Source organism: Mirounga angustirostris, unplaced genomic scaffold (genome assembly GCF_029215605.1).
Source record: "Mirounga angustirostris isolate CCGP_5_RB_7025 unplaced genomic scaffold, mMirAng1.0.hap1 SCAF_1, whole genome shotgun sequence".
NCBI lineage: Eukaryota > Metazoa > Chordata > Mammalia > Carnivora > Phocidae > Mirounga > Mirounga angustirostris.
This window is the reverse complement of record NW_026991709.1, coordinates 145,476,599-145,489,585: the sequence shown is the minus strand read 5'-3', so window position 1 is coordinate 145,489,585 and position 12,987 is coordinate 145,476,599. Positions and strand designations below refer to the sequence as shown.

The 12,987-nt window shown below is 33.8% G+C and overlaps 1 protein-coding gene across 13 annotated transcripts in view; it reads left to right on the top strand.

The window, feature by feature from the left end:
• Positions 1–12,987, top strand: part of NKTR (natural killer cell triggering receptor) — a 54,730-nt gene that overhangs the window by 19,913 nt on the left and 21,830 nt on the right. For 5 of the 13 annotated variants that reach the window (XR_010410950.1, XR_010410951.1, XM_045903963.3 and 2 more), the window contains 4 exons: positions 2,426–2,500; positions 3,229–3,336; positions 3,823–3,867; positions 5,611–5,698. Coding sequence is in view for 7 of the 13 variants with exons in the window: in XM_045903963.3 (XP_045759919.1) it covers positions 2,426–2,500; positions 3,229–3,336; positions 3,823–3,867; positions 5,611–5,698 (316 nt within the window). In the remaining 6 variants the exon portion in view is untranslated. Of the gene's footprint in view, positions 1–2,425; positions 2,501–3,228; positions 3,337–3,822; positions 3,868–4,175; positions 11,319–12,987 lie in introns of those variants that run through there. The other 8 variants (XM_045903968.3, XM_045903967.3, XR_010410957.1 and 5 more) reach the window with 7 other exon arrangements.

Here is a 12,987-nt window from a genome sequence, read left to right as displayed (position 1 = left end):
ATCTAGTGGCCAAGTGAGGATTACAACATGACATAGGTGTGTCTTGGCTTTTCCTGGCTGTGCCAGTGTTTAAAAATGTATTGATGCTACCTGAGTAATCTCTGTATTGTTCCCCTGTCTTGGCTATTTTTAAGGATCTGTGTGTTGGTATGTTGGTATTAAAGTCAGAAGCCATTTCCGCTCTGCCATTTTTGTCCTTAATCATACATTTTTTGCCCTGAAAACACCATACTGATGCTTACACAAACTAATGCTTACATAAACCAATTTAAGATTTTAGTTATACAGTTATAGAGCAGTGTATTTATTGGCACAGTGGTAGTTCCTTGGAAGAAATCTTAGTATATATAAAAGATAATATTATTGACAGTAATGACTGATTAACAAAGATTACTAAATCCCACTAAAGTGTAAGTAGCGTTAACAATATTCCTCGAGATCTTATTCATTCATTCATTCATTCAAAAGCAGCATCAGTTTCTGAAGAGGCATCAGCAGAGCATGTTAACTTATTACAGGAGACGGTAAACCTCAGGCATTTACAATTGGGAAATGGGGTTGCTATCATAGTCATTTTTTTCATCAATTTGGGAGCCAGAGAATCTTCTCTTCTGCAAATTTATTCTGCCTTTTCCTTAAGTAACTGTAGTTTACATTTTTCTTTTCAATGTTTTGTAATCACAGTTAATGCCTGCTATCACTTGAAAATAAGTAAACTACTGAACCACATGGACTTATTTTTTTCTTTAAAGACTATACATCAGAATATTTTCAAAAAAGTATCTGTTTTCTATAAAATAGCACCTGCGTGCTCTCTCTCTCACAAAATAAATAATATCTTTAAAATTCTAATTTCCTATCTTTTTCTTCATTCCTTTAGATATAAAGATCAGCTAAAACATTTTGAAATTGCTTTAAAATTTGGCTCCATTGAAGCTATAGACAGAATGACTTATATGATGCCATTATTCCACTTTTTATCCCTTAAGGATGTCTGTTATGTAGTAGCTTTGTAGCTTTGTTTTGTCCTCAGAGGAACTGACTGACTGGGCCAAGAATAAATTCAATTCTTAGTGATAGAGAGTAAATCAAATCAGTTTGTGTCTGTGCTGAAAATGACTTGTATTTGGTCCACAGTTAATTTTGATTTATTTATAAGTCCCTTTGAGTAAATAAAAGTGTTCATTCATGATGGAAAAGATTCTGTAGAATAAAGGGAAAGGGGACTCAGGAAAGTGATTGTAAATCAGAATATCATTGTAAATCAGAATATCATCTTTTACTTCATTGAGACCTTTCGTGAGGTCTGCAAAGTCAAAACTGCTTTTGTAATAATACAATTTGTCTGTTGCGCTCTCATTCACAAGTCGAATTTTCCAGAGATTACACGATATGTAATGATGTCACCACTCTGACAGCTGATAGAATGTGTGCTCTATATTCTTGTGTTTTAAAAATTTCTGAGTTTTAATTTATAATACAGTAAATAGCAATAGATATAACCCACATTGTAAAAGCTCAGTGATTTTTAAGAGTTGGAACGAGTCCTGAGAACAAAAAGTTTGTGCCACTTTTCTGTGGCATAGTTAAATCAAATTTGTAGGCTTGCTCCTTATCATTTCCTGTGTATTGTATGTTTTTTGCCTGTTTTGTGTGTTTTTGGTATTTTTTAGGAACCATAAACTATTCTCTTTATGCTCTCTCAGGGAATAGAATGTGAGTTTTAGTTGTGGGTGGCAATTCAGGAGGTTGGCTCTAAATAGTTCTTGCATAAAGAAAGCTAGATATAGAGGACAGAACTTTCTTCTAACAGTACTGGCCACAATGACTGTCTTGTGATATGATGTGCTCTCATCACTGGAGGGCCTCAAGCATAGATTAGACAACTATTATCGAGAATATTTTAAAGCAAATTAATAGTGTTCAGGTAGGTAACTGTACTAAAAGGGATCTAATAATGTAAAGCCCCTGGGGCGCCTGGGTGGCTCAGTTGTTGAACGTCTGCCTTCCGCTCAGGTCATGATCCCAGGGTCCTGGGATCGAGCCCCGCATTGGGCTCCCTGCTCAGCGGGAAGCCTGCTTCTCTCTCTCCCTCTCCCCCTGCCTGTGTTCCCTCTCTCACTGTCTCCCTCTGACAAAAAAAAAATAATAATAATGTAAAGCCCCTTTACAAGACACTTAAAATCCTACAGTTTCAGGTCTGAAACCGCTTAGGCTGCCTATGAATTCTAACACTAACAAATAGAGTGGAATTCTTGTTAGTTGGTACTGCTCAGTTAAATTTTTTCCTGTTAAGTTTTTTGAAAAATTAAATTACAAAAATGGACCTTTCAATTTGTTAATTCTATTTACTTTATTTCTCTCATATAAAATGTGGCATATTTAATCATCTTGCTTACTTTCTTTTTTATGTGTTTTATTTCAGTTGGTCGCATTATGTTTCAGCTCTTCTCAGACATATGTCCAAAAACATGCAAAAACTTCCTTTGCCTATGCTCAGGTAAATGAGTTATTAAATTATTTCCAATGAGAAGTCATGGCTTATAGTTTTATCTTGCTTAACAGTTAGATGTTTTCTGTAAAAAGTGACTGGCTGTAAAACGAGTTTAGCACATTAAAAAATACTATTTTCACCGATAGGAAATCAGGGAAGCATTTCTTAAAGGGTAGAAAGGACAAAGAAATGGTCTCAAAAGTAAAAAAAGAAAGTACTACTGTGTGTAATAAAGTCATCTCTAAACATTGTACTTCATAAATTCTAAATTTCATTGTTTTAAACAAATTTAGCATTCCAGATTCACAAGAAATTTAGGATTAGAAGATAGACAAAACACAATGTGGTTGTTCTTTTTTATCTTTAATTGGATTTATATTTTTTAAAAGTAGAAAAAAATAAGAAAAACATCTATAATGTTATTTTAAAGTAAGATACAGTTAAATACATGGACAATCTTTGAACCAATTCCTTGATTGTCCTCTTTTACTGGAGTGATAACCATTTCTAATCCTTCTTTTCTCCTGTTGCATGTAGAGTCTATGCCACACAATTTAACATTTATATGCTGCTTGATACTTATTTTAGTTTGTGTGTTGCCTCATTGCCCTATGTTTTGTATCTCTTACAGTGCCAACACACAGGAGGGACTTCACAAAGGACTAATTGGATGGTTCTTTCCATGGAAAGATGTTTGTAGCTAAATTTCACTTCTTTTTTTTTTTTTTTTTCAGGAGAGAAAGGCCTTGGGAAAACAACTGGGAAGAAGTTATGTTACAAAGGTTCTACATTCCATCGTGTGGTTAAAAACTTCATGATTCAGGGTGGGGACTTCAGCGAAGGTAGAGCTAAAAGTTGCACTTTTAAAAACTCCATCAGTCAGTTTCTTGAGCTATCTCATTATACCATTATAAATATTATGTCACAGTATGATATAAATATTAAATGGTCAGTGAGTAGATGTGTAGAGTAAGAATGTATTTTGTTTTTATGTACTTTTAATAATAATATAAATAGTCGGTGAATTCCCTTACAATGAATGCCAAGTACTTTTGGATTATTTTTATTCTTCTGAATTTTGTTGGTGTGATTACTTTTTGAAATAAATGGGTTATGGAGATAATTTTTAATAGTATTTATTATAAATAGGAATGGGCTTTTTTTGGACTTTTATTTTCAAGATGAGGTTAATTGAAGATCTGTAGAATTTTGATTATAACAATTACAAGGTGTTAGCTTCTTTAGCAAATTGAAAGCATAAAAAGTAATTTATATGTATTAATATATTTTAATTTTCATTATAATTTAATGTAACTCATTATTTGCAGGTAATGGAAAAGGCGGAGAATCAATTTATGGTGGATATTTTAAAGGTAAGGCTTAATATTTTATGGTCCTTTGTTTCAGTTCTGATATTAAAGCAAATTTGATCATGTACTTTTTAATGAGGAGAGGTTTACTTATAGTTCACTTTTTGCATGAAACTAATGCTGCATGAGAATACTTTATTTGCATGAACTTGGGGATAAAATATATTGTAATATGTAACTTTTAATTGACAAGATTAATTAAGGCTAACTTTATGGTTAAACATGACTTTCAGCATGGAGGTTAGGCAACTATATACATGAAAACTCCTATCTTCCTGCCTAAAACTGTCAACATATTCTTTTGTTTATAGAGAATGTGGTCTTTTGCAAAATGAAAAGGTAAGAGAACGAAGCTCAGTAACACAAACTCCAATTCTGTTCCCTTGCACCCTTCCTAATAAATTTATGGACAGCCTGGGTTAGGTTGTGGCTGGATTTCTTAATATTGCTTGAAGAATTGGAAAATTCTGTATACTATTTCATACATGCATCTCTATCTCTTTTCTTTTCCCAATGGGTTATTCTACATCAGGGAAAAAAATCTAGTTATGTTTTTTTCCCCCTAAACCAAGCAATTTCTTTGAATAAAAGTTGGTATTTCCTACTTCCTCAGAGGTTTGTATGTTTTCTTTTGTATACTAGAACTATATGATTGTGTTTTATTCCTACAGTAGTAGCATTTGCATAAGTCTCTAACTATTGCACTTGCCCCAAAAAGCCTTAGAAAAGTCAGTTGCAGAGATTTATAATGGGATCCAATCTTACTAGATTTAAATGCCATGATAGCTTCAGTGTTATAATAGTCTTTTATATTTCTTTTGGGGGAAAATGGATTACTACTCTTTTTCAGAAGCCTGTTCCCAAGGTAATCATTTTTTAAAGTTTTCTATGTTTCTGTTTGTTCTAAAGAAAGATTTGTTTGTATGAATGTTACAAGGAAATTTAAATTAGTTTTGAAGGTATTTGCTGGAATTAAAATAATCTCTGAGTGATCTTCATAACAGTTTTTCCTTTGAACCAGTAGGAAGCAGATCATTAGCTGGTTCTATCATCTTGTAGCAATTTGAAACTAATGTTGTAGGCCACTTTAATGTGGTTGTTCCTGTGGCAGATACTTGTGTATCTTAAAATTATATTTTGCCCTTTAAGTTTTTGTTTTTATGGGACTTGCCTCCTTAGATAATTTTTGATCCTATCTATTAGGAGTCTATATACATTAATTTATGTACATCCTTACAACTAAAATTGTAACTTTGTTTTTTGCTCTCATAGTCTAGCTTCAATACAGTTGAATAATAAGTTTACCATATAGAAATTAAGCACGTAAGATTATTAAACTTCTCCCATATATAGTGCATTAAGCAAGATAATTGGAAAGTTGAAGAAAGTGAGCTTTACTGTAGAGATTTTTCTAAAATCTCTTTACTGGTTTTCCCTTAAAGTTAATACGTAGTTTACATATCATTTAGCCAAAGTATGTTACTACTAAAAGTGACTATTCTAAGGCTGTTTGTATAAAGCATTAAATATATGTTCTTTTCCCCAAGGCTTTAAGTAGTATTTTTGATCTTTTTATGCTTTTGTTATTTGATTAGTTAAAAAAATTTTTTTCTAAATATTCAGACAAGTATCTATACTGACCAGAAGAGGAATTTCATCCTTTGCTTTCTAGTTATTACTGTGAACATTACACTTTAAAAGTGGCTTATAATTGGAGACTGACGAATTTGTGTTTTCTTCAAACAGATGAAAACTTTATTCTCAAACATGACAGAGCGTTCCTTTTGTCAATGGCAAATCGAGGGAAACATACCAATGGTTCCCAGTTTTTCATGTGAGTAGGCATAATTCAGAGATGAGCTTTTCTTAAACAGAGAAGCGCTGTTCATGAGAAAGATGGTATAGTTAAACCAAGTTTAAATGCTAGAATTCTGCCAAATTGGACTTTGTTACTAATTTCTAACGTTACAGAACCTGGTAGGCTCTAACAACCGCCTCAGCGTTCAGCATATATCCTCCTTTTGAAGAATGGTACTTAAAAGATGTAACTTGAAGATGTACATTATTTTCAAAGTATGTTGTCGTCTTAGGAAAGGAAATTGGCTTTGACTTAACAAATTTGGGGGCTCAGTTTACCAAAACTAGATTGGAATATAAACTATTGATCAGCATTTAAAAATTGTTCGTAGACTAGGACTAATGTGCCCTTGGCCTGGAGAACAGTTGTTTTGAGTAAACTGTTGTGTGGTTGCTTTTTCTCTTATTGTTGCTCTTTGAGCTAATTTGAGAGAGGTACCATTATTTTCTGATACTGTACAGAGATGAGTGACTTTGCTATTGCATCAGCATTGTAAAAACTTAAATCTCTTGAGATCTCTATGCATAATTGAGTTAAACCAATATTGCTGTCATTTCCACCAAAATTTATGAGATTAGCACTCAGGAAACTTCAGAATGCTAAAATTTGCTTTTTAAAAAAAACAAACACCTTTTCATGTATGTACAGGCACAACCAAAACCTTACTTGGTTTAGTTATATTTTTAGTTATATTCTTATCTAAAGCTACTCTAAAACCTATTTATATTATAATCCCAGGATTTAAAATAGGAAAGATAATTAGCTAGCATGAAGTTTAATGCTTTTGATTAGAAGTAAATCTCTACAGTTGTACTATATATGTTGGAGAAATGTTTTATTCATGGTTTGCCAGAAAAAGTTCTTGTCATCTTTCTGAATGGACGAGTATGAATGGCGCTTCCCTGTCTTTAAAGGAGTAAATTATTCATGTAAAATAAATCTCACATTTTAAATTTGTCTGCAAAATAGATTTCCAACATGATCTGATAAAGTTCAGATAAGGGGCATTCTGTTCCTAAGAATGTCCTAAAAATGGAAAGCTGATGGAAGATGACAGTGCTTGGAGCTGTGCAGGAAAAAAGGAAGACCAAAATTTGTTCCTAGATTGTGTTGTGATCCCATAGAGCAGTAGTTATTAATACTTCTCTACTAGGGTATTTTTCTTTCTTTAACCTTCTTAAGGGCCAAAAAAAAATAGTGGGAAATATTTTGAAAAACTTCCTTTATAGTAATTTAATATAAAGCTATTTACTCTTTGATTGAGGTTTCCCATTTCCATTTTTAAGCTTATCTGAACTGTGAACATGATAAACTAATGAAATTCATTGGTCAAGAAGCTACCATCTGAGGGCTCTAAAGTTTCTTTTAGATTTCCTTTTTTTATATCAGTACATTAAAATTTATCAGGTAGCAGCAGCTTCTTCCCATTGTTACATACCATTTAGCTTGTTTAATCAAACGTGAAGAGTAAAAACTGGTGTGCAGGTACATACATTAATTAACATCCAGTATATGACAAAGTTGTCCCTTCAAAAAATTTATTTTGTTTCTGTGTTATTTAGTACTTGCTTAAGTCTTTTGTAGGAATGCTTAGTATCAAAATTACGGCCATTGCTGTTTCTACATAGTTTAATTTTACACTGGACTGCTATTTTTGGCAAGGAATGCCAAATGAAAATTGTAACATCCGTGAATTAGGATTAAAAGTTTTAAGCTTGTTTTCATAATTAACTGTAGAATGGCACTAAAATCACTCTGAACTTACGTTGAAAGAAAATTTTCTACTTTTAGTTGAAATTTGCTTCTGGAAATGAGTTTGCAGTTAAAAGTAGTCTTGGAAGTATTTTAGTGTTTTTGTACATGCAAAAAAAAATTGTCTTTTTTTTAAAGAAATTTTTGTGGCATGTGCTTTTTTGTGCTGGCTGAAAGTACCGGTTCCCCACGGTTGAAGGATAAAATAAAACTAACATTCACCTTTCTAAACAAAACACTTCCTTTCTGTTATAGAAAGGGGAAATGGAGATGATGGCCCATAAAAAGAAAAATCTTTGAAAATCTCTGTCTTGCAAGCCCAAATCCTTTTGGAGTTGGAAGTAGTGCAAAAGTATAATGTACTATCTTCAAGTTGTGTCTGTGATCCCAGCTAAACTCTCAAAGCTGAGGCTGGCTGCGAGTGCGGGCCGTGGCGGAGCCCTCTGTGGGCCGCCCCAGGGTGGTGAGGGTGGTGAGGGTGGTGAGGGTGGTACTGAGCTTCTCCCTCTCACCACAGCTCTTCCTGGGGGCGCCTCAAACAGCTCTTCTGCGTTCCAGACAGGAAAGGGTAGTGTGAAAATGGGTGGGAAAATGCCAAGAACTGCCTTGATAGGTCCAGTTTTATAGGCTTAACAAGGACTTTTACTACATCCTTCCACAATTATATTTGTAGTTCATATTCTAAATCTACTACTTTGTCATTCCCAGGGAGTAAATTTGGTGCTATTACTGTATTTGCAAAATATTCCTCAGGGACTCTTGTGCTTTGTGCAGTAACTGTTGTCTTCATTACTGAAGAATTTAAAACCTCCCCTTCCTAAGGCATACATAATTTTTATTAAACATAATTGTGCACATATTGCTTTCTTTGGATGTAACAATCATGTAAAAACCAGATTTTCTTCTATAAAGCCATTCATGATTTTTGCAGTAACTGCTTATATCTCCTGCTGTATCAGTCATAATGATTTTGCTTTGGGGGGCCTACTATTTCTTTTTGAAATAGTACTGCTCAAGAAACATGGAGGAAGTGATACTGTCCCCATGATTCACTGAGGAAATAATGGTTTGTTCATGTTGAAATATTTTTGAAGGAATTCAAAGACCTGGAACCAAAATAGTAACCAAGTTAACTCAGTATTTAGTCTTTTTGTTCTTTTTATTATTTATTTGTTGAAGCCAAACACTAGGAAGAAACCATAATAAAAGCTATAGAATTATAAAGTCTTAGAGTGGAAAAGGATTTCAAGATCATCTCATCCAACCTTTTCCTTGTATAAATAATGCAAAGATAAAATGACACACGGAAACATTTTTCATTTCCTTTGGCTTCCAGTAATAACAGTCTGTTAATTCTCTAATTTTCATTGTTTTTCTATACATTCATCAACAAGATAAAGAAGGTATTATATGAAGTAGTCATTAAAAAGATTAGGTGGTTTATAGCTTTGTATTAAATAACTATCTCTTCGGTTAGAGCTACTATTCTAGCTATCAGGAGACCTTGGTTCTAGTTTTATTTGCTATTTACCTTGAGTTAGTTTGTCTTTCCTTTTTGGCTTATGAAGTACCTGTCCCATTCTCAAAGATAAATGTGGCATGAAATTTTGGGCATAAAAGGAAGAAAGTGTTTTGTAGGTTGATCCTTGATTTCTGAATATGTGGAATGATTTGTGTGCAAACATTGTCTTGCCTAAAGGAAAGTAGTTGTAATTGCCTAATTTACATCAGTCTGAAAGGTGCTGCAAAGAAGCTTCAGGCTCATTTGCCTAAATTAGGCAGCAGTCTTCATCAGCTGCGAACAGAACGTTGACGTGGTGGTACACTTGTCTCCCTTCGCTTGGTTTGTGCCACTTTATGTACAGCCATGGAGTAGAAAGACCTGCAGAGCTTTGGAGAACAGTCTCTGTCATTGGCCACTGTCAGTGGTCATGATAATTATAAAAATTTAAGAAAACAAGATAATGTGGAAAAGTCAAACTTCAAACAAAAAGTGTTAACACGTATAAATAGGACTGTGGGAGGAAAATATAAAGTAGTTCCAGGATATGTCCTAACCAGACTTAGAAATGGCTGCTCACCTGAGTGGGAGAGAAGTGCCGATCGTTTCAGAGCAGAGCAAGGGGAGGTGAAGACCGGTTTGGTGTTAAGGGGTTTATAAAGCTATGCTGCAATTTGGGGTAGCAAAAGTAAATTTGGGCAGAAATGGTTTTCCCTCCACATATTCATGAATCTGTATGAGAAGAAATGCTAGTAAGTGTCAATAATCTGGGAGGTTCTAGTTTTTCCTTCCTTTTTGGGGGTAGTATCTTTATGTGTACATTGCAAGATTTTTCATCAGCAAAGATGTTGGTGAAACTTAACCATAAACCAAGTTCTCTGAGTATCAAGTGTCATCTGTAACATCCAGTCTTAATATCACTTAGTGTTTATGTGACATATGTATTAGCATGGAAGGAATTTTGTATCTAGTGGTGTTTGATGTATATTATGTTAACATTAGTGCTGAATTTTTGAAAGCTCTCTATTTGGTGACTTTTGGAACACATAGGGAGAGCTCTGTAACATGGCTTGGGTAGTTTCCATGGCCCTTACACAAGCTGTGTCTCTCACTATCATTTGGTGCCTCTTCCATGATGGTGTGGTAGTTTCAGGAGTTGAAGGAAAAAATTGCATGTTCAAGGCTGCATTAGACAGAAAGAGGTTATCTTTATGTTCATACTACTTTACACCTGGAGTCACTTTTTTTTTTTACAACATTCATTGAATACACCACATTATTTGAAACATCATATTCTTTTTGACAGTAATTCATGTATCAATGCCTTTATAAGAAATTAAAGCTTGTTTTTAAATATTTCAAGATTTAATAGTCTGAAACCTTTATAAAGAATTTTGTCCACTATATATAATATGGATTTTGGTCTGAGTATATAGATATGTTTAATAGATTTAAAGTTGGTTAGACTGTATTTTTTGAAAAAAATTTTTTACAATGGGGAAAATCAGAGATTAGGCAGGAAAAGCAAGTATCTTGGCCAAAATTTGATAGCATACTTTTATACTTTTCATCTCTTGCCTTTTTATCCTTTGAGAAGATCCTAAAAATTCTAGTCATGCTGCTTTATTGTTTTTTTATTATTATTATTATTATTATTATTATTATTATTATTATTATTATTATTTTCGGGGGCTTAACAACTATAGAAGTGTCGAACAGAAACTATGGTCCAAATTTTGCTCACTTATTCCTAATAGTGGTCTGTTGGGTGTGATGAAAAAAAGATTTCAAATGTAGACACATGAAAGATTTTTAACTACCTGAAGTGAATTACTAAAGAAAGAAGAGAAAGTTCCCTTAAATTTTGTTTTGAATTCTCTTAACTCAGTCCTTTTCATTGACATTTTTGCTTTCCACTGGTAGTAACTGCTCCAAGGCATTCAGATTTTTATATTCATGTATGTACTCAGGATACATTACTCTTTTTTTGAGAAAGATGTTGGTTGACTTAGCTAGTTTGTAGGATTTGCAAAGCGAAATACACTGGTTACTCGCACTCTAGTGTTAACAATATTAAGGCTCTGAGCAGATTCCCACCTTCACCACAGTGTTTTTCTTAAGCATAGTTCGTCTCTACATACATATCCTATGTGAAAGAAAATTTAGAGCCCTCCATTTTAAAAAAGCTTTCTTGCTTTGCATAAAACTTGAAAATATTTAATTTCAAAGTTATATTGATATTAAAACATAGATTCAGTCTTGTCTTAAAAGTGTATTACAATTTATTTCTTGCCATTTTTGTGTAAAATTTACAGAAAGAGTGTTACACCGTGCGCTCCAAAGGTAATGTCTCATTACTCTAAGGCTCTCTTTTTCTTTCTTTGCCTTTATCTCTTTAATCCTATTGTTATGTGCATTGAACCATTTTAAGAAAAACTTTCTGCTTGATTTATGGCAGCAATACATGTAAAACAAGTGTGTTTTATTGTTCGTGGTTAATCCTGGGAAGTACATTTCCCACCATGTTTCCACACCTCTTCTGGGGGAGGGCAGGGAAGAGGGTGTATTGTATATAATGGTTTAGATTTCATTTCAGTGCAGAACTGTTAATTTCTGTATAAGGCTAAAAGCTTCTTTGATAATGGTATAATAATGTAGATTGTTTTTTGGAGTAACAGTGACACTTTTCAATGTCTAGGATTTACGAAGTTTAAATGAATCCTTATGCATATATTTTTAAAGTACATTCAGGGGGTGGAGGAAACTGGAAAATCAGTGTCTAAGTGACAGGAGAAAATGGAAATGTGAAAATATTGAAAGCCTTTATAATTTGAAATGTTCTTTGTGGTTCTTTCTCCTTTAGGTATGTTTTCATAAGCATGTATAAACTTAAATATTTATGGTAGTCTCTGGCCGTGAGGTCTGAATTTATTGAGTGTCACCACTGCATGGGTCTTTACCACTGTGTAGTTTTGAAAGATCAGTACAGTTAAGAGTTGGTGGGATGAGATCTCTTTGTCTGGTTGAGTAGGATTGAATAGTTTGGACCAAGTATATCATTTCTGCCTGCCCGTTTGGCAGTGTCCTCTGTTTATCCATGTCTGGTGTCAGCCTAGTGCCAGTATGCCTGCTTTACACTGTTATTTTTACTCCTGGAATGTAGACTGAGAACCCCGAGGGGCTTCTTTGTTAAGGTACTTTCAGTATTCTTAATATGTAGTCTAACCCGATTTAAGTATACATTTGTATTTCTGCCTCCTGAATTGAGGATGCAAGTGATGGACTTAATTATTCACACCAGTTTAGGCACAGCAGGCCAGCTGAAATTTGCCCCTGCAATAATTGTACTTATCTTCATTTGTTTTCTTCACTGTTGCAGTGAAAGACCAAGTTTTTTTGTCTTCAGTTGTCACTTGAATTCAGAACAAAACTGGAATCTGTCATAAACGTAGTGATTCCATCCTCCAGTTGAGTCTCAAGGGGTATGTTGCTATCTCACTGCAGTTAGCTAGAGTGTTCTCATCTCTCACCATTTGCTCCAGAGTTTTGCCATCAGGTGGTTTTTACAGGACTCCTATTAGCCAGTGTGGCAAACTGAATTGGGTTCTGTGTGTTTTAGAAAAATCTGTAGGCTTTTCCCCAAAAGATGTGAGAGTTGTGAGAGAAAGGATCAACGAAGGAGGAGGAATATACCTAATCAATAAACCACTCCTTGTTTTCACTGCTACGTATTTGAAATCAATCCCTTAACATTGTAGGACATTTTTATCTTTACAAATTTTACCTCTTACATCTTTCATACAATGGAATCATTGTCTAGCATATGTACTCATATCTTCCTATCATAAGCCTGCTTTGGTAAAGTTTTATATATATGGGAAGCACATTTCCGTCTTAAAGTTATTATCCAAAGTAGTTTCCGGATGCTAGTTTAATTATTTAAGCATTAGTTCCTCACCTGCTTGCCAGATTTTCTGTCTTTTTTTCTTCTGTTTTTACTCATTTTTACTAT